This window comes from Malania oleifera, chromosome 6 (genome assembly GCF_029873635.1).
Source record: "Malania oleifera isolate guangnan ecotype guangnan chromosome 6, ASM2987363v1, whole genome shotgun sequence".
NCBI classification, from domain to species: Eukaryota; Viridiplantae; Streptophyta; class Magnoliopsida; order Santalales; family Ximeniaceae; genus Malania; species Malania oleifera.
In genome coordinates this window covers 13,314,212-13,340,345 of record NC_080422.1, presented here as the reverse complement: position 1 = coordinate 13,340,345, position 26,134 = coordinate 13,314,212, and the positions used below count along the sequence as shown (strand labels likewise).

Genomic DNA, 26,134 nt, shown 5'->3' with positions numbered 1-26,134 from the left:
TCCTGGTTGTCTCTCTCATCCGCTAATGAATTAATGGTCACAACCCCTCCCTCATAAGATGTATCCTTTAGGCACAACGAATTAAGAGTAGAATTTGGCAAGCAAGGAATGGGTAAAATACCTCTTTGAGAGGTGGGACGCTCTTGATCTTCCATGAAAAATTCATTCTCAGCCATAACTTCCTCAACAACAAAGCAGACTCATTAATAATTTGAGCGGGAAGACAAACTCTTGAAGGAATGATAGGCAAAACCCCTTCTTCAACTAAATTTTCGATTTGATTATTTGTGTTCTTCTACAAACGGTCAACACTAACCTGACCATCTTCAGGGTACATTCAGAAACTTCATCCCCTGCCTCAAGCTCTCCATATGAGAAACAATCACTTTAAGTCCACTATATTGTTAGATGGTGCCTCACACTGTGATGTAACCAAACCATCACCTGTCCCATGTTCTTCTATCAATTGATTCAACAATAAACCTTTATCAGACTCGCATAAGAGCTCCAAACCATCATCAGGCTAATAAAAGCTATCCTTTCCAACCTCATCCTGTTTCAATGATAAATATTTGTGCTGCTCATCCATTTGTTTCTTGGAACCATCCAAAGAAAATAAAAGAGAAGAAATGGCCTTTTGCACATGAATAGTCATCTGTAAATTATTAGATTGCACAATTTTTTCCTGCAAATCCTTCAATGCGACAATGCCCCTTTTGAGTATTATCTTCAACAATCCCTCATAAACATCCTTTTTGAGTATTATCTTCAACAATCCCTCATAAACATCTTTTTTCAAGCTAGCTGTTCTCTTCTACGGCAGTCACTTCTTTTACGTAAAATTGCTGCTCTGTTTAAGCAATAGGGCAATCCTTGCCCATCCCAATCTGTTCTGGCAATTGGTCTTCTTTAATCCTGGTAACTCCATCAAGTGTTTTTTTTTTCTTTTATCAACAGCCCAAATTTTACTCCAACTTTCTTTAGCACTCAGGCCATACTGGCTTACCACAGCCCCCTTCTTCACTTTCTTAGCCCCAATAGTTTAAGCCCATTACAGTAAAAACCAGAAACTAAAACTTCGACAGTTTCAGCATTACAAAAACTCAGCCCCACCTTGAAATCCCCTTCCCTTCCCAACATTTCATCCAACGATCAAAGAGAAACCTTGATTGTTCACAATCTGGTACCATCGATTTCGAACCACCCCCTCACTGGCCATTGAAGAGAATCCCAGATTATTCAAAGTCTGCTACCAGCAATTTCGAACCTTCCCCTCTCCAGCGATTATGGCATCCTTCGTTGGAGCTGATCAAAGAACCTCAGCGCCATGATACTCTTGTTTTCCTTGGCCCCTCACAAATTTGTGGAACCAGAATCAGCAGAACAAAACATCAAGCCTACATCCTTCAAAATTCTCTCTTCACACTTGACAAAAACCTTCAGAGCACAGAAGAGCTTCCACCATCCATCTGCATCAGAAGATTCAGAACCCTCTGGAAAACAAAGAGAGCTTCCAGAACCTACTTCTCCGTACCTATCCAAACATAAAATCTTCCCACATGTTCCACAATAGCTTTAGATGAAGAAAATTTCCTTCCACTCTAAGTGGTAAACCACCAATATTCTTATCCAACCCACAAAACCCCAGCTAAATATCCTGAGTCAAAAACCGCTGAAATCCATCATTTTTCATCACCAAAAAGGACAATCCCCACAAACTCAGTTATACAAATCAAATCATTCTCCAATCTACCAAAGTTAAAATCTTTTCTTTCCTCCTTGAAGGATGGTGAAAAACCATGAGAACCTCAGCTTCTGCTTCCTACAAATTATTAATATGGAGATAGGTTGAAAAGGTCAAATGAGTAAGAAATTTGGTACAAATCTCAGGTTTAATGGCTGAAGGGCTCAGGAAATTTTATTGGAGGAGATGAGAGAAGATCAGAAATAATGAAAGATGATTGGTGGTTATGAGAAGTGTTGGAAAGTGGCACAAGTGAACAATGGTGACGAGAGTTTATTTGAGTTCATTTGTTTTAGGAAATTTCTAGAAATTTTTGTCTTCACAAATGACAACAACAGCTTTTATAGCTTTGCATGCCTACACAATTTAAACTGAGAGTTACCAGAAAGCTTTAATACCTCTAATGTTCTGCACTTCAAAAAACAAATTTCCAAAAATGAAACGAAGGCAAAGATACAAAAGATTTCTTCTTGTTTCTTCCCTTGCATTATTTATTCAAAAAGTAAAGCACAAAGAATATAAACCTGAAAAGAGGGCACTTCAGGAAATGATAGCAAGAAAAGACAAAAAAAATAAAGATATCAGAGTAAATTAGAGTCTTTAGAGAACTAGGTATCATAAATCACTTGATTGTCAAAATAAAAGGTTATTGAATGTTTATAAACAACCTGTGCATTTTAAAGAAACCAATTTTCATTAGTTATCTAGTGAAGAAAGCAACCTATCCATTTAAAACTAGATTGCTTCTTCCAACTACATGATCAGTTCAAGCCCATCTCTACCTAGACATCAATTATAACAAAAGTGAACCTCTTTAAAACCAGCTGATTTGCTCCAGTTCTCATTCTCTAGCACATGAGAGCAATCTGCATTCCAAGTCAGATGTTTCTTAGAGATAAGGAGCATGAAGATTGGGATAGAACTCAAGAGACAAACATAGCAAGGTGCAACAATAGACCTATCAGGAATAAAGCACAAACAAAGAAAAATAGATTCTGCCAGACGGTATTTAATTATACACACTGCAGCAGACATCTAGTATGGCGTATTAGCTGGTTTGTTCACTAAACCTCAGCAAAGACTTTTTCAGCACCACATATGCAGGCAACCTACAAAACCTTGTTCATATTTCGGTGAAATGGTTTTATGAGACATGATTTCATCTCTTCAACAGCAAGTACAAATTAATGTCCTTGTTGTGACTTGTGAGCTATTGTGAAAACATTGTTGGGGAATAATAACAAGTTTCTCCCTGAGCAAGAGACCTGGCCTATCATCATGTAGATATCAACAAGACTCTGGTTCGCTATTGTTCAAACACTAACAATGTGGGCCATCTAACAGCAATGATTGCTTTGATGCCCCATACCAGGCTAAAGAGCAAAGTGCCACCTGTTTCAGAAGGACACTAAGTCACTAACTATACACAGAGGCAAATAGAATTGTCATTCTCAAGGAGCCATACAGATGAAAAAAGAGAACACCCCCCCCCCCCCCCAAAAAAAAAATGGTATCTTGTTTAGCTCAGGAGGTAGAAACAGTTGAGAACAAAGTGACAAATGGTAACACATGGGAATATGTCAAACAGTTGGACTAAATACTGAAAAAAGCTTACAAGCATGATTTCAGTTTGTAGATTATAGTTGGCCAGGTAAAGGCTTCAAAACAAAGATGGGATTATTAATGAAAGTATGTACCATGTGGCATTGTTTTCGGTATCTGATTGATTCACTTCTGAGAGATGTACACAGTTAATGGTGATCAAATGGATGTGACAAGACGCAGGATTCATCTAAAAGCAAACTTGGGCTCTTATTTTCCAATAAACCCTTCCCTCAGGTTTGCTAAGTTCTATATTCAATGCTGAGAAGTTTTTCAGCTGGACCTTTTAGAAGTAAGAAATTCCCTCAAAAAATTGATTTTTGTTTGGTTGGCGCCTTGGATAAGTTAAAAAAAGTTCAACACCTTCTGGCCAGGAAATGAAGATGGCTCATCTATGCAATAAGTACCACGCAGGTCCTTAGCAAGTGAATTATCATTTATCATAATTTTGGGCATAGCCACAAAAAGGGTGCAGGAGGGAAAGAGGCATATTATGGAGAACTATAATGGTGCTCTTTTTGGATCCCTTTTGAAGGAATGGCAACAGTCACAAAAAGACCACATCCTCCATGTTTGTTTAAAAGTTCATCCTGGTAGAAACTTGCAGGACTTTCGCATATTCCTTTAGCTCGTGAGCTGGGCCCAGTCATCAATAATTCAATACATCTAACACAGCCTTTTTCTTTTTTTTTTTTTTTTTTTCTTTTTTTTTTTTTTTTTTTTTTGCTTTCATACATTCATAGATTTTCAGGAGTATTTTTTGGTTCCCTTCTTGTATGTGAAAAAAAAAAAAAACAATTTCAATAATTAACAAAAAAAATGTGGAGATAGAAAATGTTTTATTTTTATTAAAAAAAATATAATAGAGAAAGGAGAAATTACAACCTAGATGAAGACAGGAAGAACTTAAAAAATAAAAAATAAAATTAACCAAGAAAACCCCTCTTTAAACCCTTTCCATCGTAGTTAGCACTTTGAATTAGCTAGTTCTCTTTGGTCCTTCTTCGTTTTACTTTTTTCACCATCATGACGAATTTCGTTACCTCCAAGACTAGACAGTTGTAAACCCATCTCATCCATCAATTGTTATGCTTCTAAATCCTTCCCATAAATCACCTCCACAGAGGTAGGCCAAACTCCATCCTTACACTAAGGCTTATTATCCATACCACCATCCTCAAAAATAGGAAACCCCTCCAGACCTTCCATCAGAGATGGAAGCACGATAAATCCCAAAAGTAAATCAGAAGAGTAGGAACCATATCCATATTGTTCCCAAATTTTATCCAAAAGCAACCCCCATCACACAAAGTCATATATTTCAAAAAAGAAGCCTCAGTAATAAAATTCAAAGTGTTCCATTAAACATAGAAATTATTTACCTCCCTAGCACTTCTCCAGATTTCTTTTATGTGATGGGAGTGAAATAATGATATGGGAGTAAAATAATCCAGCAGATTAGAATAGAATAACATGTGGATATACACTGATTGCAAACATAACAAGATTGATGACTGCGGTATGCTTTCCAGAATTATTGGATTTCATAAACAGAGAACAAGAATCATTTCCATTAAAAACAGCTTCTCAGAATTAACAGATATACAAACTATAACCCTTAGTCCATTCTAATGTTTTAGGTGATCGAGTACAAGGATTACCTGACAAATACCATTAAGTTATTCATCTGTATGTTTTTCTAAAGCCTGAATCCCCTCTGCTTCTTCTTTATCTCAAAGTGGATGATAAACTTCATCATTTCATCATAATAAAGAGTCTTTATTAGTGTCACTGGATGTCAACAAAGTGCCAAAACACCCAAGAGACCCCCACAAAGCAATTGCATTTCTTGCTGGCAAGAATTGGTAACAAATGGGTAAGAGACATCCCTATACTCGCCATGCCCATCTTCCTAATGCGTAGAAACTTTCAAGTCATGTCTCTGCATCCTCTGTGACTTCTAGTGGTAAAGCCTCCAGCGATTCCAACACAGGATCTCAACCATTGGTGTCTGCTTGTAGAGAACAATGGTGGCTGACTTGAACCAAAGATGACAGCAAACATAAGATTGAGAATAGATCGCATACAGAACCTGCACAATATACTGAAAAGTAAAACAAATGTAAGGCAATGCTCATAATTGAAATAGAAAATAAATATAGGTAAAAAAGGCAAAATTATTGACTCCCAACTTGAACTAAACACTGCAGAATTATAAAGGCAGAAAAGAAGTCCAAAATGTATTGTTCACCAGAAGCAGGAATGCCACTAGTCAATCATGGGACCTTCCAAAAAAATAACCAAGCCCCAATACCATATTAACTTATTGAGTCACCATTTAATCTAAAAGCTTATGCTCTTTAGCAAATGAGCTAACATTGTACAGATTTTAGCTTCTGGCACATCAACTGCAAAACTATGCCAAAGATTGCCACATTAATCAAGGAATACAGCACATATATCAATGGGACTCTGAGCAAATTATTGTACCTAGAAACTGGAGTAAAATTCAATACTGGAGTTGGTTGGGGAGTTATTGGATAGGGTGCTCTTGAGGAAGGGGTTTGGTGTTAGGTGGAGGCAGTGGATTCAGGGTTGTTTATCCAATGCTATTTTCCTGTGATTGTTAATGGGCAGCCTAGAAGATGGAATTCACGATGGTCTCCTCCCAGCATCCCCCCCCCCCCCCCCCTTTCAAGACTGAAAGCATGGGGATTTCCTTCCCTTCCCTTTTTTCTAAACCCCTATTCCCAGGAACCTTCTTCTCAATCTCCTGTCATTCCACCATCCATTCACAAAAATCAAACATCTTCACCTCTTGTTCCACCAATATTACCAGAACTCCTCCTCTACCATCAGAAAACTCTTTTCGTCAACCAGAAATTCCTCGCCCACCACCATTAACATTTGTCTACCACGCCCACCTCCAGAAATATCCAATATCGCCTCTTTAACCATTCACAAAACCTCTACACTTATATCCCTTGCGCTGTCAACCTTAAGTCCAGCATGTCCACTTCAGTCAAGATAGAAAGTTTTTTCTCTTTTTGAACAGATTTCCTTGTCGCAAGCTCTCAAAATATTAGAGCAATCTGGGAATAATTTCTCCCACTGTGTATTGCTAAATAATGAGGTCCAATGGACCTAGGAATAATTCTCAGAATGAAAAAAAAAAAAAAAAAACCAATTGGGTAAAGAAGAAGAAATTTTCAGGAGGATTTTGATCCATTCGATTTGTGTCAAACAAAATCAGACGGATAATCATTGTCAAGAAACTGATGCATTCTGGGGGAGGATTTTCTTTGAGAATTCCAGAGGGCAAGGAAGCTCAGGTTGGTGGATCTTCTGCAACTCATTGAAAGGAGATGAAAACAAAATACAATGGAGTAATCAGAAAGCTTTGTGTTTGTCTTGCAGGAAGTGTAGCTCTGTCGATATATAGAAGCGAGAATGTAAATGCCATGTGTATAATGGGCTGCCCAATGAACCTAGTTATGCAAATATAGTGAAGAATGGAACTGCTATTGATCGGAAATGGGTAAATTCCAGTGACTCTAGTCGATAAAATTTAGAAAGTTAAGCCCCTGAATTTGGAAAGAGAAAATTAGGGGGAGAGAGATTCTCAGGCATTAAAAATAGGCCCAAATCTTATTCAAATTTTGAAATTTTTTCCCCTATAACTACTGGACCAAAATTTGGGCTGAAAATATTGGAAGTGGATAGTAAGTTGTATGTCACACGATTTGGGCCTGGAGGACTATTTGAAGCTTGCTTTTCCAGTAGGCCCAAGAGAGTTTTAGTTTGGGTGGAAAAGAAAAAACCCAATAGAAGTAAAAACTCAGAACCAAAACAAGGATTTTGCTTGGCTGATAGGAGCTTGGGAGAGATACACCCAAGTGAGACAGAGTTAAAAGGCTTTCCAAAGATATCAGTAACTCAAATAGGGACGTGAAAATGCTGGAGAATTCGAAGGGCGGGGGGGGGGGAGGAAGAATCTGTGAAGACGGATAGATTTTTCCTTTTTTTGTAGCAAAAGAAACTCATTAATAGGGAAAGAATTTACAAGGATAGAGAGAATAAGATATCTCCCTAAGAAATCTGATTCAAACCAGAAAAAAACTAAACAACAAAAATCAAGCCAACCGGTTCCTCCAGTCCCTATTTAAATCCTGAAAACTGGCTTCCCTAAATATTCCAAACCTTACACACCATAAAGAAGCCTTATACTTTCTTTTCCCACACCAATGACCAACTTAACTTCTTTCCAGTAAAAATTCACGCATTATGTTCCAGCCTTAAGCCCCATAAGACTGCAAACTGGCTACACTTCCACAGAGCTGCCCTATCCTTCCTTCTCCCAAAACCAGCAAAAGAGACGACTAACAGGTCTTCCGCTGAATAGGGACAAACCCAACTCTCTTCCATAATACCATACAGTTTGTTCCATATCCTTCATGCAAAATCACAATGCAAAAAGGGTTGGGATGTTTCAGAATTCCTATAACAAAGCACACACATAATTGGAGAGAGAGCCTTCAAAGATCTCCTAATCGACAGCAAGATACCAGCATTAATTTTGTAAAGCACAACCAGCCAAGTAAAAGCTTTTATACTAGGGGGAACTTTAACTTTCCAAATAATAGGATAAATAGGAAAGGAGAATTGGAATAGGTCAAGAATTAATAGAATGATTTACAAGTAAAAACACCCTTGATTGATCCAAAGCCCAAGAACAAACATCCCTTCCCAAAGATAGGAAATTCTAAGAGACCAAAGCGCTATTCACATTGTCAACAAAAAATGATATAACTCTATTACGCTCAGAGCACAATCTAAAAAGACTAGGAAAATAAATGGAAAAAGGAACATTCCTAAGCCATGGGTCTTTCCAAAACCGAGTCCAGGAACCCCTCCCCGCCTCAAATTTAGTGTAAGAGGTGAAAAGAGATTAGATCTGGGAAATAGACCTCCATGGTCTTCCCAGGAACATCTCAAACTAGCATTAGTATCCCATCCATTCTTATCCAAGCCAAAATTACTTCATATAACTCTATGCCACAAGAAATTATCTTCTAAGGGGAAGTACCACAACCATTTAGCTAAAGGAGCAGTGTTTTTAGAAACCAAATTACCAAGACCCACCTAGGCTCCTTTTTGGACCTACAAACCTCCGCCCAGCTCACTAAATGATCCCTACGACTCTCTACACCAGATCACAAAAAATCTTCCATGAGTCTCTCAAGCTTACTAGTTACTAGCAATCCCCACTGGAATTTTAAAAACAAGTAAGAAAGCGAAATTCTAAAAAGACAAGCCAAAACAAGCATAATTTTAAGGTCTTAAATTTCGATTTCAACTCAAATTTCAAAGCTCCAAAAGTACGGAAATTTTGACTAAAATTTCGATTTCGATGTCAATTTCGATTTCGATTTCGATTTGAAAAAATAATGCAAACTAGTAGGAGAACATGGAATTCTTTTATGAAGCTTTAGAAATGATTAATAGACATAATAATGTAAGTTTTAGGACTAATATATTACAAGTAAATACATCTATGATGTGTATAAGGTGGAGAAGTTGTAATATAATATATGCGTCAAACATATTTGTAAGATAATGTACATTAAACATATTTAGTAAATCAGTTTTAATACAAATGAAATTCATAAATCATTTAAATATTTTTTATTATACAAATAACAACAATTTAGAAATGAATGGTAAAATAAAATGTTTTTGTAAGTTTATTTTTTCATATAATTTCAAAGGCACTTGTAATAATCATTTGTTTCGATAAAAATAAATTAAAAGAGAAATTTCATTTTACTCCTAAATCCCTCATTTGAATTCCCAGGAAATTTCATTACATAGTTCAAATTTTGATAAATTTCGCTAAAATTTCGAGATTTCAATAAATTCCAGATGATTTGTTGAGATTTTGATAGAAATTATGCAAGACAGGAATCGACAGCCATTTCGATTTCGAGGGTGACGGAAATCGGAAATTTTGACAATTTTGTGGAAATTTAAGACCATATAATTTCTACCCCCGATAGAGAAAAAGCCCCCCTTCCAACCATCTAATCTCTTAGTCATCCTTTCCCCTACTGGATTCCAAAAATCTGCCCCTCTAGGATTCCCTCCCAACAGAACCCCCAATTCAATCAAGGAAAAAACCAACAAACCACACCCCACATTTGCAGCCCAACCACTAGTTCTCTCAATGGGAATATTTAAGGCTACTAACCCACTTTTTCCTATATTAATTTTGAGCCCAAAAATCCTCTCAAAACTTGAAGAATACCCAAAATTCTCCTAAACAAAGAGCTATGGTCATCAAGGAAGAATATGGTATCAACTGAAAATTGAAGATAAGACACCATCACCCCGTCATTCCCCACCCCGAACCCTTAACCAACCCTCTATTAACCGCCCTATCCACCATACTCAAGACATCAGCAGCAAGTACAAAGAAAAAGGGAGATAACAGATCTCTCCTTGTCTAATGCCTCTCGAAGCAGTAAACCAAGAGTTGAGTTCACCATTCACAATAACCATAAACCACACATTAGACAAACAACCCCTAATCCACCTGCACTAATGCTCACCAAAACCCTTTTTCACAAAGACCTAATGCAGCAAGTTCCAACTCACTCTATCATAAGCTTTCTTTAAAATGTACTTTGAAAATGAACCCCTTCTTCTTATTCCATATGAATATCCTCCACTACCTCATCGGCCACCAGAATATCATCCAAAATTTGTCTCCTCCCCCACGCCAACCTATTAGCTAATATTTTAGTGATAATGTTATACACACGAGAGACAAGACTAATAGATCTAAAATCCTCAACTTTGGAAGATCTAGCCTTTTTAGGCACCAAGACTATAAAAAAGTTGATACTCTTGCTCAAAATCCCACTCCCATAGAAATCAATGAAAACTTACCACATATCACCCTTAACAATCTTCCAAAAATCTTAGAAAATAGCCATATCAAATACCCCTCCCCCCCTTCACTTCCTTCTCATCAAAAGGTCTCTCTAACCAGTGCATCTAATCTTTGGAAATAGGATCCCAATCTAGCCCCTTAATAATTAGTCTTTTGGATCTCCACTAAATATAAATTACAAAAGAAATTAGTAATAATAGATGCAATCAGATGTTGATCATTTGTGATCCTCTCGTCCCCTATATCTAGCTCTCTAATCAAGTTTTTACTGTTATTTCCATTAGCTAGCCTATGGGGAAAATAAAAAGGAATTACAATCACCATCTTTAACCCATTTGAATTTGGTCTTTTGCTTCCAACTCCTCATTTCTTGAAAAATAACCTCCTCCAGTTCATTTTTAATAGAGACTCTTCTAGCCTCCTCGCTTTCTAACAGAATAACCTCCTCCTCCTTTCTATCTAAATCTGCGAACTTGGCTAACAGGCTAGATTTTCTAATTCAGTTTTTCCATCGGCCATTTTAATTTCTTTATGAATCTAAAGCCTTCCTAGGATCTCTCCACTTCCTCTCCCCAAGAATCCCAAACCAAAGGCTTAAACATCACATGGTTAAACCATATGTTCTTAAAGCTAAAAAGGGTGGGACCCCACGACACCTTAGTAGACTCCAATCGGAACTAATCCTAGGAAGTGCAATTTGGAAAAGGCTGGGATATTCATCTTCCTACTCGCTAAGAAACAAAAATCTAGCCAATCTTAGCCACAACTCTCTGCGCCCCCCCCCCCCCCCCCAAAAAAAAAAAAAAAATAGAGCAAGTGAACGAAGCATTCCCCAAAGGGAGATCTCTCAACCTGCAAACCTTAATAAACGAATCAAAACTTAAGCATGCTCAAAGTGGTTCTTACCCCCCCCCCCTCCCCCCCTCCCCCCCGGGGGGAGGCTTCTCTATAGAGCAAAGGTCATCCCAAGAAGAGTTCCTCAAAGTAGGTCTAGAAGGCCCGTCAGTTGAAAATACCCACTAGTGCCGCTCCCTCTCACTTTGAATGAAATCAACAGTGAAAAAAACCTTGCCAGAGTATCAACTTTAGAAATAGAGCATGAATCCCATAAGACAAGGTACCCCCTAAGGCACCATACAAGAAAAAAAAAATTCCCATTCCCTACAGTGGCCACCACAACTAGTCTTTACTACACCCTCATCCAATGGTTCCAATTTAGTTTCCTTGATAAGGATGATATAAAGGGAATTCTTACTTAGTTTCCCCTTAATCAAACTCCTCTTCCTCAAGCTATCTAATCCTCTAACATTCTAGTTGACTATCTTCATAATCTAATGTGCTTACCACCCTTTCTAAAACCTTTTCCACCCCCATAGTAGTCAATTGATGACACCAAATCTTTTTTAACTCATTTGGGACTTTCTTTTTCCTTTTCGTATACTTCCTAGAACTCAAACCCAACCTAACCACATTCCCAATTGGATCTAGAAATTCCAATCCCAAGTCTTCAAGGAGTTTTTGCGGGTCTACGCAATCTCTTTCACCTCCCTTAGAGCTAGAATCACATCCCACCACCCCCCCCCCCTCGGGGCGGGAAAAATCCTCCCCATGGAAAAGAGTTACCAGAGAAGGCGTAGTGATGTAGGATAAGAAGCAAGGCCTTGGGAAGATCCTTGTTGGAGAATACTTAAGGAGAATCGAACCAATGGTTGTTGGGTTTAGTTAGTAGTTTATCATGTGTTTAGTATTAATTAGAATATGATTATGTGTATTTAGGGTTGTTTGTAATATTTATGTAATTTAGGGGTTTGTTTGTAGTTTCATGTAATGTTAGGGGTATATGTGTAATTTCAAGTTTTAGAGGCTTTCTTATAAATAGTGAGTGCAAGCCATGTTGTAGACAGTTATTGTTGAATTAGAATTAAAATTGAATGTGAGTTTTCCCCCTTGTATCTCCTCTCTCCTCTCTTCCCCTCCCTTCCTCTCTTCAATCTCTTCTAATTTTTCCCATGGCTGCAGATCCTTGATGCTACCCCTGCATCAAATAGGTTGGGTAGGAAGGAGAAGAATGCTTTTACTACTTTTAGATGTACAAGGGTCATCCAAAAAAAAATCAAATCCTTCCCCTCCCCCCCCTCCCCCCCCACCACAACAAAAAGGAACAACCAGCTCAGTTACAAGGTAGGGACAATATCTAAAACGAAAGTATTACACTCTCCATTTGCTACAAACTCAATTCCAGAATTACTTCCTTTTCTGCCCCATCCTCTTCAAGATCTGCATCAAAAGCTTCAAACAACTGATTCAGACCATCATTTCCAAAGTCAGCTCTCATCTGATCAACCAAAAGCTCCCTTTCTCTGACTCACGCAAACTACCCATCTCTTCTTATGAATCAGACGGTGCATCTTCTTCCATATCCCCTTCTAAAAAGCTGTTCATCGTCTCTATTGAAGCTGCTGTTGAAGGATCAACTTGTTCACAGTAAAAATCTTGGTGTTTGCTGATCGTGTAATCCTATTTTTTAATAGAGTACTCTTCCACTGGTTCTTGTAGTATTATCATACTATCCTCTGGTCTCTACCCAGCCACCACTTCCAGTCTAGCTTGTTGCAGTCAACCCTCCTCCATCTCAAACATATGCCTTGGTTGCTGCAGTTCTGAGTTTGGGCTGTTAACATTTGGGTCCTTATTTTTAGTGACACAAACAGCTTTTGTCTTCTTCTGCCCGAGTGGCCTGGGCCTCTGATTTTCTCGCATGGTATTAGGATGTCTAGTACCCCCCCACCCCCCCAAACAAAAAACCCTGTGCTTGTGCATTGTTTCCATTCCTGAATCCGTTCTTGTCTCCATTCTTGTCATTGAACCTCCTCTGATTGAATCAACAAAGAAGATATTCAGTGAAAGCCTCTGGAACACACTTTTCCCCTCTGTCTTTTCCTCTGGCCTGATGTTCGATGATCCACAGTCCGAGCACCTCCAGCTGCCACTGTTAGATTTGGAAGTCTCAACTGAGGTCGAGTGGTCAACGAGAGTTCCAACAAGGCAGCAAGAAAGGCCCTCCAACCCTTTTCCTAATCACCCTCAGGGATGCAAACATCAGGAATAAACTTGCTGTAATCTTTCTCCAGGCATATAAACCTGCCTCTACCATTTTCAAGAATCCGCAAACCCACAGTGCGTAGATGGATGGCTGCAACCTTTCAGCCAGTTTGGGAGAATCACAGATAGCATTGGAAGTCAAATCTGCTGCTAATTTTCTGTATATACCTGTGAATTCAAAGGAGCATGTGGAGATGGTAGAGAGTTCAGAGGAGGAAGAGTCTGACAAGAAGGATGGATGCAACCTTTTGACCAGTAAGGGAGAATCGCAAACAACACTGAAAGTTAAGAAAGGTACATCTGCTGCTAACCTTTCAACTCTCCAAAACAGTAATGATGGAGCTAGAAAATCCAGAGAATGCAGATAAGAAATATCTTGGAAAAAATTGGGATCATACAAAAAATTGGGGAAAATACAGAACAATATTCTAAGGAAAAACAGAGCTGCAAGCTGCCAGATTTGACAATGAATTGGAAAATTGGTATGAAAAAGATAATAATTTGCTCTCGGGAATTCAAGGATAGTCGTTTGATCCCTTCTAAACTGAAAGATTTGGAAAATTCAGAAGTTCCTGAAGATCTCAATAACTGTGTAGATGTTAATAAAGTGAAATCTCAAAGCAGGAGGTACTTTTGAAGGAGACAGAGACTTTTAATAGGTCAACTCATTCTGGACAAATGGGTAAGATTTTTCAAGCTTCTCTATAGGTTCCAGGAAATCTTTTTGATAAGAAGGCTTTGGCTGAGAAAATCATATGGATAATTCTTCTCATAGCCAATTTTTTCCGTTCTATGACTGATCTTAAATCTGGGATTGATTCTTCTATAACTTGCAATAAGTTAATCAATTTTGGAAAAGGTATATTACCTGCACCTGTGGTTGACCGTATTGAAAAGAATTACCTTTATAGCAATAGAGAATTAGATCCTATAGGAGGGACTTTAACTCTTGATCCACAATCCACTGGGAGATGAGAGGGACAGCCAAGATGCACAGGAGTTCTAGATAGGATGGGGTGTTCTGTTATTAATCCTTCAGGCCAGGCTGTTAAGATTGATGTTTGCCCTAGAACCTATGAAAGAAAAAGAAGAGGGTGGAGAAATAATTACACAAATTATCCTTTAACATAAACTATGGAGGGAGAAATGGCAAAAAGGCTAGGGACAGCAAGGTGACAGAATGAAGATCTTGAATTGGAATGTTAGGGGTCTAGGCTGCCCAGTAAACATCTTCAGATAAAAGATATCATTGTTAAGGTTGCCCCAGATGTTATGCTTTAAGAGTCCAAATTGGAGGGCGAGGATGGTTTTCTTGTTAGGAGTATTTGGGAGTCTAGATTCAAAGATTGGGGTGACTTTGACGACATAAGATCCACTAATGAGAAATTTTTAGGTTCTAGAATTACCTCTAGCATGAGGGATTTTGATACATTTATTAGGGAGTGTGATCTAAAATGATATTCCACTATTGAATGCCCAACTTACTCAGTTCGTTGATGGCACTAGGTCTGTCTACTAGGATTGATAGGTTTTTGTTTACCACTGACTGGGAAAGATACTTTTCCCACTCTTAACTCAATAAGTACTTCATAGAGTGGTCCCTAACCATTGTCCTTTGGTTCTTGAATCTAATCCTGTTAAATGGGGTCCTACTCCATTTAGATTTGAAAATATGTGGCTGACCAATCTTGAATTTCGAAATCAGGTCAGGAATTGGTGGGTGAGTGCACTGCAGAAGGTTTCTGTTTTATGAAAAGATTGAGGTATATGAAAGAAAATTAAAATTTTGGAATTTGGAGATTTTTGGTGATGTTCGATCTTTGGGGGGGGAAGGGCATCTTAAGGAAATGGGTGTGATTGTGATTGATACATAGGCTGAGGAATGACCTCTTTCTGAGGACATTGTTGACAGATGAGTCCAGCTGTCCAATGAGTTTGGACAAGTTTGTTTTTAGGGTAGAGATGAGTTGGAGACAGAAATCAAGAATAAAAAGGGTCAAAAAGGGGGATTGTAATTCTGGACTATTTCATTGAGTAACAACTAGCAGGAAAAAGAAGGAACCTTATTAAAGAACTTGAGGATGATATAGGAGAGATTATTAAGGATACTGATCATACTGGGTGTTTGATTACAGATTTCTATAGGAACCTTTTTCATGAGGAGGATGATGGAAGAATTATGGTTGACGGGTTGGGTTGGTGTCCTATATCAGCTGAAAAGGCCGTTTGGTTAGAAAGACCTTTTAAGGAAGAGGAGATTAAAAGATCAATTGTAGACACTTCATTGGGTAGCAACTATTAGGAAAAGAAGGAAACTTATTAAAGAACTTGAGGGTGATAGAGGAGAGGTTATTAAGGATGCTGATCATATTGAGAGTTTGATTACATATTTCAATAGGAACCTTTTTCATGAGGATGATGGAAGAATTACGGTTGAGTGGTTGGGTTGGTGTCCTATATCAGCTGAAAAGGCTGCTTGGTTAGAAAGACCTTTTAAGGAAGAGGAGATTAAAAGACAATTTTTGAGATGGATAGAGAAAATGCTCCTAGGCCACATGGCATTACAATGGCTTTCTTTCAGAATATTTGAGAGATATTGATGGGGGACATTCTTAAAGTGAATCTTGAATTCTTTGATAATGGAGTGGTAGGGAGTAGGAATTTTCTACTTTTATCACCTTGGTGCCCAAAAAAGTTGGCGCAGTTAGGGTCAAGGTCTTTAGACCAATTAGTTTGGTAACTAGAGTTTATAAGATCATGGCCAAGGCTTTATCCAAAAGATTGGCTACCATTCTGGAGGGCACTATCTCTCTCAGTCAGAGTGCTTTTATAGGTGATAGACAAATCCTTGATGCTGCCTTGATAGCTAATGAGGTGATTAAGGATGCTATTCGAAGAAATAAGACGGGAATTGTGTTGAAATTTGGCTTTCAGAAAGCTTATAATAGGGTGAGCTGAAGTTTCTTGGACAAGGTTATGGCTAGAAAGGCTTTGGCCCAAGGTGGAGGAAGTGGATTAGAGGGTGTTTATCTTCTTTGGTTTTTTCTGGCTTAGTTAATGGCGAGGCTAAGTCTTGGTTTCATGCATCTAGGGGTCTAAGACAAGGAGATCCCCTCTCTCTATTTCTTTTTACAATTGCGGTGGACATTTTGAGTACAATGATTGAGAGAGGTGTAGATAGAGGGTCGGTAGAGGGGATAAAGGTAGGTTATGAGTATTGCATCATTTGCATCTTTAGTTCGCAAATGATACTACTCTCTTCTTATCAGATAATAAGGGCTGCTTTTCCAACTTGTTGACTGTCTTACAGATCTTTGAGAATGCATCAGGGCTGATAAATTAATTTCTCTAAGAGTGGTCTGTTGGGTCTTGGTATTACTGTGGATTTTTTCGTTGGGCTAGCAGGGTGTGCCGTTTTGACTTGGCATTAGGTGTCCCCTCAGGTGGTAACCCCAATGCTCTACGACCCTGTTTTTGAGAGAGTAACTAGGAGACTGGAGGGGTGTAAAAGAGCATTCTCCACTTTAAGGGGCCATATTACCTTCATTTGCACTTGTTTATCTTCTATACCTTTGTATTAACGTTTTCTTTTTAGAATCCTTGTGAGATTGGCGCAAAGGCGTGAGAAATTAATGAGGAATTTCTTATGGTCGAGTAGGGTAAAGGGTAGTCAAGAACATCTTGTAGGATGGGAGACTCTGTGTTAGGCCTAAAAGGGAAGGAGGCTTGTGTCTTAGTAATTTGGTAACCAAAAACATCTCTTCAGTGGGGAAATAGTTATGGTGCTTTCCTTTAGAACCAAATTCTCTTTTGCATATGGAAATTCGAAATAAATTTGGAATACTACAAAACGGGTGGATGCTAAAGTGGGAATTAATATTACTTATTCGAGTACTTGGGAGTTTATATCCAGATTTATGATTATTTCCTTCCTAAAGTCCAGCCTTCAGTGGGAAATGGGGAACAAATTCGCTTTTGGGAAGACCATTGGGTGGGGGAAATGCCTTTTTGTATTATGTTCCCTCGTCTTTTTTTATTATCTAGTCTTCATAATACCCTTATTTTTGCTTTTCTTCTTTTGCAAGGAGATAGGCATTCTTGGAATTTCCATTTTTGGAGAAATCTTAATGAGAGAGAGATTAATGAGTTGGCCCTTTTGACTAGGCTGCTTGATTCTTTTCATGCTCATTTGGGTAATGACAAAAGGGTTTGGTGCTTAGACACTTCTAGGGAATTCTCTTGTAAATCCTTTTTCTCTTACTTGGCTCGTGACCCTACTGCAGATAATTTTTCTTTGCATCCATTGATTTGGAAAGCCAAAGCTCCCTCAAAAATAAAAGCTTTCAACTGGACTACAATACTTGAAAGAATCAACACCAATTATTAGCTTCGGAAGAGAAGACCTAATAAAGCCCGGTCATTAGACATTGTATCATTTGCTCAAGGATTGGAGAGACTTGTGCACAGTTGTTCTTCATTGTCCTTTCACAATGGCTATTTGGAATAAATTATTTGGTATACTTGGCGAAAACTGGGTTTGACCCTCCACATTGAAGGAATTTTGTACCATCACATCTAGAGGTTTTGGTAAAGGATAGGAAAGTCTTATGGTGATGCTTTGTTATTGCTGTTACTTGGTGTGTTTGGTTGGAGAATAATGCTAGAATATCCAAAGGTGTGGCTATGTCTAATAACTTGCTTTGGAGTAGAGTAGTTTATCTTCCATCATTGTGGGTGTCGCCAAATGGGAGCCTAGAGAATGGTTTAGATCTTTCAGGGGCCAAGGTTTTTTTTTTCATAGCAAAAGAAATTTTCATTAGTAGGAAAAGAATTTACATGAGGGAGAATGAGACATCTCCCGAAAAAGAACTAGAACAAAGCAGGAAAAAAAAACAACTAAAAAATGACAAAAGAGAAAGGATCAACAAGCCACAAATTTCTCCAATCTCTTGGTAACTCTGGGAAACCAACGCACTACAATTAGGCCAAATACTGGATTTTATCCAAACCAGCAGCCAATTTAATTTCTTCCCAGAGAATATCTGTGCAATACACTCCAGCCATATCCCCCCCCCCCCCAATAAGACTGCAAATATGCCTCACTTCCATAAAGCTGCCCTATCCTTCCTTCTACAAAGCCTGCGAAAGAAATGGCTAACAATTCTCCCACCGAAAGACATATCTAGCTCTCTTCACTAATACCACAAAACCTATTCCAAATCCTCCAAGAAAATTCACAGTACAAAAGAAGATGAGAAGCTGTCTCACAATTCTTGTAACAGAACACACATACATCAAGAGGGAGAGCCTTCAAAAGTCTCATAATTTGCAGCAAGTTATTAGTATTTATTTTATTAAAATAAGCACAACCAACCAAGTGAAAGCCTTAATTTTGGGGGGAACCTTGGCTTTCCAAATAATATGATACAGTGGAAAAAAAGAATTAGAATAAATCAAGAATTCAAAAAAAAAGATTTGCAAGAACACATGCTCGATTGATCCAAAGACCAAGAGCAAACATCCCTCCTCGAAGAAAGGTTGCTCACATTCAATAAAGATAACAAAGAAGACAACTCCACCATCTCCCTATCATTAAGAGGTCTCCTAAAATGGGGATTCTAGGAACCAAAGGGCTACTCAAATCTCCAACAAAGAAAGATATGGCCCTATTTTGCTTAGAGTTCAACCGAAATAGATGAGGGAAAGAAGTGGAAAAGGGTGTGTTTCCCAGCCAAGGGTTTTTTCCAGAAACAAACGCAAGAACCCCTCCCCACCTCAACTCTAGCGTGAGGGGTGAAAGAAGGATAAATCTGAAAAAAAATGGACCTCCACGGACTCCCCATTAAATTAACATTGGTATCTGACCCATTCTTAACCAACCCAAACTTACTTCTTTTTACTCTATTCCAAAGGGATGATTCTTCAAGAGGGAAGCGCCCTGTCATTTAGCTAAAAGAACCGTGTTTTTAGATACCAGCTTACCTAGACCCAGCCCTCCCTCCTTTTTTGACCTACAAACCTCTCCCCAGCTTACGAAGTGGTACAACAAACCACAAAAAAGTCTCTCATAATTCTCTTAACCGTGCTAGCAATCCCCAATACAATCTTAAAAATAGGCAGGAAATACAACGGAATGCTAGAAAGGCAAGCCTAAATCAGGGTTATTCTTCCCCAAAAAAAAAAAGAGCCCCTCCATCCATCCAATCTCTTCATCACCCTCTCCACTACCAACAACAACAACAACAAAACCAAGCCTTAAGTCTCACTAGGTGGGGTTGGCTATATGAATCCTTTTCCGCCAATTTATGCGATCATAGACCATTTCTTTTGACAGATTTAGGGATATTAAATCCTTACTCACTATCTCCTCCCAAGTTATTTTAGGTTTTCTCCTACCCCTGCCCCCCAACAGTAACCAAGGACTTAAATTTCGATTTCGATGGAAATTTCAATGGTCTCAATTTACGGAAATTTTGATTTCAATTCCAATTTCGATTTCAATTTAAAGAAATTATGGAAATTTATAGTAAATGATGGAAATTTACAATAAAACTTTAAGAAATATTAGAATAGATGATTATGCTTAATATGGTATCAAAATACATTAAAAAAATGCATATATGACAAGTTTCTAGTGTGTAGGATATTAAACTGCATATCGCGAAACAAACTATGAACTGAAGAACATTCAAATGATTATAAAGTTTTGAAGCTATTCCTTTAAGATTTAAGGCAACAAATTATCATTTAAACAACTACATTTTCAATAAAAATTATACATTTAATGATCTAATACCACATGGACTTTCGTGGTGGCTCAAAGTCATCTCTCCTATCCCTATCATTAGGATTTCGAGATGACATATATTGTTTACAATAATCACTCCATGTCATATAATTTCCAAAATATTGAGTATAGGTGTACATGTGTTGTTCATACTCCTCCGTAGTCATCTGGTTCATGGCAGTTTCTACTCAGCCAAAAGATCTTCGTGTGCTAGGATTTCTTCTTGCAGGTTCTACTTGTTGTGTACGTCCATAGGATTGTTTTGCATTTGCATACTGGTCATACTCATACCCATATTCTTGACCTGTTTGTCCATACCCATAGACATGTGGTTGCCAATTTCCATATTATTGTGCCTGCTCATTTGCATGTGAAAACGGTTGGCCATATGTAGATTGTGAGGAGCTGTTCTGTGTAGATTCATAACCACCATAACTATTAGAGTCGTGCTCTGTTCCTATACTCATAGATTCCATACTAAGGGAAAGGTATCCTCTTCTATTTGATGCATCTTCCCTTTTCCTTTTCTACGACTGTACTGCCTATCAACTGGACATGTTTCTCTTTGTGGACCCTCATCTTCTAGTTGGGAAGGACGTGTATATTCCACTTCTGGTCTATAATCTTGCCATCCTTCATTTCCTCCATAGTCCCCACCATCACCACCTTGCCCACTACTACCGTCGGGGTTAGATCCGTCACCACCAGCATAATCATCATCATTATCATCACCACCACCAGAGGGCATAGATGAAGTTCCATATCTAGATCCAAGATTCATTTGAGAATCATCACTACTAGATATTACTTCTTCTACCATTACCTGATTAACATCGATGCCAAAGTCATCTTGTGCATGCTTGGCCATTTGTGGATGGGGACTTCCGTTTCGTTCATCAAGATGAGATGGCCTAATCCATTGAAAAAGTGGATACTCATCCTCATCACCCAATTCAACTGATATGTCAAGAAGGTCCAGGGGATCTTGTTCAGCCACTTTGTCCATTTCGGCCTCCATATCTCTTATTCGAAGCTTCATGTTGTAATAACAAAAAACAAGCTGCTGAAGTCTGCTGTAGGCTAGTCTATTTCTTTGCTTTGTGTGAATGAGTGCAAATGTGCTCCAATTTCGTTCACAAGCTGATGAAGATGCGGTTTGTGACAAAATGCGCAATGCTAGCTTTCTTAGGACTGGAGCACTTGATCCATACATCATCCACCAATCAGCTGTGCAAGATGTTTTAAGAACACAAGTTAGTATTTACTACTTAGTAGATTGTACTTGAAGTTTGTAACTTTGTATTGTACATTTATATAAAAATACTTACCAGGTGCCATGGTTGCCCTAGCTGCTTTAGCAGCTGCTTCTCCAAAGCTTCTTTTAGCATCTCAAAATATAATAATCTAAAAAAATATATTGTTATTGAATAATTAAACATGGATTAAGACTTATTTTATTTAAATTTTATTTTAAAAATATACCTCATTTCCAATTTGATCCAGGCCCGAGGAATGTGGCTCAAGGGTGTTCAAAACTTTGTGAACTGCATCAAGAAAATAAGGATCTTCCCCAACACCTTCTTTGTATTGACATTTTGGATTTAAGAAATAAGCTGCCAATTAAATAAAGTAAAATATAAATATGTAATAAGTATTTTGCTATATGAATTTCTTGAAATTTATAAATATTTTATACCTGCTGCATGAAGAGGATGTTAAAGGGTTCTTTCCCACCGGTCATTGATGACTTTGAGAACCCATCTTCCACTTCTTGCACCTATTTCAATGGCCTCTTTAATCACCCTTATTGCTTCAAACACAACTCCTAATGTTGGCCACACTTCACTGTCAACTATACGCAATACTCGATATATAGGCTCATAAATGTTACAAACTTTTGCCACTCTATCCCAAAATTGATGGTTAAGAACTGTACTTTCAATTTCTCTACCCATTTTTGTTCGACTAAGAGCATGCTCAGCCCATTCATCAGATGTGAATAGAGATTTTAAACCTACTCTTTTTTTTTGTAGGCTATCAAGTGCAATGTAGTTTGTAGCAAATCGTGTGGCCCCTGGACGCACAATATCCCCTTGACAGTGCTCCCTCATTTTAGCAAGCAACCATCCATGATTATATATAAAATTAGTGATCTGTCTCCCCTGCAAGATCACTATGCTTATTTCCTCTCTTTTTCCGATCTCTTCAAAAATGAGATCAATACAATGAGCGGCGCAAGGAGTCCAATACAAGTTGAATTTTTTCATTAATTTTAGACCCGCTTTCTTGTAGGCACTACCATTATCGGTCACCACTTGGACAACATGTTGCTTTCCTACCTCTTGCACAACATGTTTTAATAAGGAATATATGTATTCATGGTCTTTTATTTTGTCAGAAGCATCTACTGACTTTAGAAAAATTGTGCTTCCTTTCGAGTAAACCATGAAATTTATGATGGATAATTCTGTAGGGCCTGTCCATCCATCACACATTATAGTGCAGCCATACGTGGCCCACTTTTTCTTCACTTCTTGTACGTGGTCTTCCATTTCTTTTACCTCTAAATCAAGGTATTTTGATCTGATTTCATAGGGTGTCGGTGGATCGACTCCCGTTCCAGCTGATTGGCAACCCCATACCATGTTTTTAAAATGAGGTGATTTTGCCTTCTCAGGTGGAACATTATCATATATAAAAAACTTCGAAATCAACCTATTCATTTCTTCTTTTATTTTACCTCCTTTGAATAAATTTTTCAAGTTTCTTTGTTTTGCTGCATCTGACTTGTAATGTTGAGAAGGCTTTGAAATATATGGCTCTATCTCTGGCTCTCTCACACTTTGAGATCGCCTCATCTGAGGTTGCCCTGCACTACTACCAGCCCCTGAACTGCCTCCTTGTTGCCTACCTACAAACCTACGAGATTGGTCTCTTTCCCATTCCGTCTGTTTTGAAGCATAGAATGCTTGACGATATGCAGACCTTTCATAGGAAGAAATGTCAAGCGGGTATGCAATATCGTCAACATCATCAACTTCATCAATTTGTTGTGATTGCATCAAGTTCCCACGCAATTCATTTTTTATTTGATCCATTCTTTCTATTTTTTTGGCCTTAGCTGTTGTTTTTCTTTCTAAAACAATTCTCATTTCCTGCTTAACTTCTGGAGGTACTTTGTCGCAGAATTTTATATTATGCTACGGGTCGTCATTTGCTAGGTGCATTTTTAATCTTGTTACACCACCACTTTTCATTTGTATTCCGCAGTATTTGCAAATAAATCCATTCTTGACATTGGGCATCGGGTATCCATGTTCCTATGCTGGATCTTGTTTTCTTCCTTCAGACATTTTTGTAGATAATTTTACTTTCCTACAAGGTAACAATGAATCAAAAATTAGGTGTTAAATTAGTCAACAATTTTAAAAGAAAATTATTTGAGATGTTTTATTATCAATATAATCTCAATAAATAAGACAAACATTAAAATATTAAATTAAATTTACAAAATTTAATGATAATGTACAAAATTATCAATAAATTATGGAAATTAAATTAGTCAAATAAATGAAATAATTTAAACTATATTAAGCTAATAAGTACTTTAATTTATTTAATTACTAGGCTATATTGATTAGATGTTAAATTACTCTAAATTTATAAAATAAAATAAAAATTATTTGGATGTTACTCTATAATTTTAAAATAAAAATATTTTGATGCTAAATAAAGATAGATTAATTAATAAGAGAAATATTAAATTATTAAATTAAAATTACAAAATTAATGATAATTTTTAGAAAATTATTATTAAGTAATAAATTTTTAAAATGAATATATTTAAATAAATGAAATAATTTATTAATTTATACTATAATAAGACAATAATAGTAAATTATTCTAATTTTATTTAATTATTAAATTTACTAGTTATTAACTAATTATTTATCATACATTTATACTAACTTATTATTTACTATACTAGTAAAGTAGTAAGTAGTAACTAGTAAGTTAGTAACATTAACTAAGGGGTAAATAGTAAATGGGAGAGGAGGGCATTGCTGTAAATATATTGGGGGCAAGGGGGATTTTGAGTAAATGAAAAAACTTAAGAGTTAAGACATCTTATTTAAAATATAAACCAGCCAGGCAGCCCTTTTATTTTGTGGAGCTGCTGCTGCTCGTGGAGGGAGGGGCGACAGAGGCTCCAGACTCTCGTCCCTCGTTTCTCGTCTCTCTTCTCTCGGTTTCTTGCTCGCAGCTCTGCGAGAGCCTCGGCAAAAAGGAAGATTGCAGGCTGGAGTTCTTGCGGCTGGCTGTGACTGTGTGTGACGCTGACAACGATGGAGGTGGAGGGTGAAGCCGAAGTCTAGAGGCAGAGGCTCGAAGGGCTGGCAGGAGGGGATTCGAAGGCTAGGGCTTTTCGGAGTTCGAACTTCAAAGGTGGAGGCAAGAGGCAGCAGAAATTTGGAATCTGGGGTTTTTTTTTTTTGAAGTTTGAAGATGGAAGAAGAAGAAGAAGGCTTTTGAGAGTTTGAGCTTGAGGTATGTATCCGAATGCATGTTAATTTATAGAAATAATTTGTGTAGTGGTCGATTGAATTATTTGGTTGAATAATGGATCTGCAGAGTGCAGAGTATCTCTGCGAGATTTTTTTTTTCACTGTATAAGCTCACGGGTTTCACAACGTGCACAATCACGTGGGAAAAGGTAAAAAAAAATATGAGAATACTCAGAATAGTGCTGAAATTCCTCCCTCCAATTTATTTATTTTTTTCTTCCACATGATTTCCAGGAAATTTCGGAAGAACAGCCAAAATTTTTGAAATTTTCGAAATTTCGAACGAAATTTGCTGAAAGCTCGAAATTTCGGCGAATTTTTTCAAAATCGAATCTGTCTCTCAATTTCCTTTCGGGACCCCTCGAAATTCGAAATTTCGGTCGAAATGTTGAAATTTCGACCGAAATTTAAGTCCTTGAAAGTAACTAACTCACTCTTCCTCACTAGTGCACTATGTGGCCTACGTTGCAAGTGTCCATACCATTTGATTTATCCCTCCCTTATCTTATCTTCTACAGGAGCTACACCTAACTTACCACGAATATGTTCATTCCTTAATTTATCTTTCAATGTTATACCACTCATCCATCTAAGCATTCTCATCTCTGCAACTTTTACTTTTTGAATATTATGCTTCTTCGTCGCCCAACATTCCAATCCATATAATATAACTGCTCTTATAACTGTCCTATGAAACTTCCCTTTCAATTTGAAGGATATTCTACGATCACAGAGCATACTTGAAGCACTTCTCCATTTTACCAAACCTGCTTTAACTCTATGCATTACATCATCTTCAATTTCGCCTTCAGCTTGCATAATAGATCCAAGGTATCAAAATCTACAAGTGCTATTTATTTCTTCATCATCAAGTTAATTTTGTCTCCAATATTCCTCCAATTACTAAAATTACATTTCATATATTTTGTCTTATTTCTACTTACCCTAAAGCCTCTAGATTCCAAAGCTTCTCTCCATAATTCTAACTCAGTCACTACTCCGTCACTAGTTTCATCAATTAATACCATATCATCTGCAAACAACATACACCATGGAACCTCCTTTTGAATACTCTTAGTCAATTGGTCCATCACTAAAGCAAAAAGATAAGGATTCAAAGCAGATCCTTGATGTACACCTATGGTGATTGGAAATTCTCTAGTTTCTCCATCTATAGACCTTACACTAGTCATTACTCCATCATACATATCCTTAATGACATCAGTATACCTACTACACACCCTTTTTTTCTAAAACCCACCATAGAACTTCCCTAGGTATCCTATCATATGCTTTCTCAAGGTCAATAAATATCATATGCAAGTCCCTCTTCTTTTTCCTAAACTTTTCCATTAATCTTCTTAAAAGATATATAGCTTCTG

General features: G+C 37.6%; 1 protein-coding gene across 4 annotated transcripts in view; it reads right to left on the bottom strand.

Annotated features, from left to right (window-relative positions):
• LOC131158381 (uncharacterized) overlaps window positions 1-26,134 on the bottom strand; it is a 51,145-nt gene that overhangs the window by 14,885 nt on the left and 10,126 nt on the right. For 2 of the 4 annotated variants that reach the window (XM_058113216.1, XM_058113218.1), the window contains exon 2: window positions 4,872-5,450. The exons of 1 other annotated variant lie outside the window; for it this stretch is intronic. In XM_058113216.1, coding sequence (XP_057969199.1) covers window positions 5,276-5,450 — 175 coding nt within the window. In that variant the 3' untranslated portion in view covers window positions 4,872-5,275. Of the gene's footprint in view, window positions 1-4,871; window positions 5,451-26,134 lie in introns of those variants that run through there. One more of the 4 variants, XM_058113217.1, reaches the window with a different exon arrangement.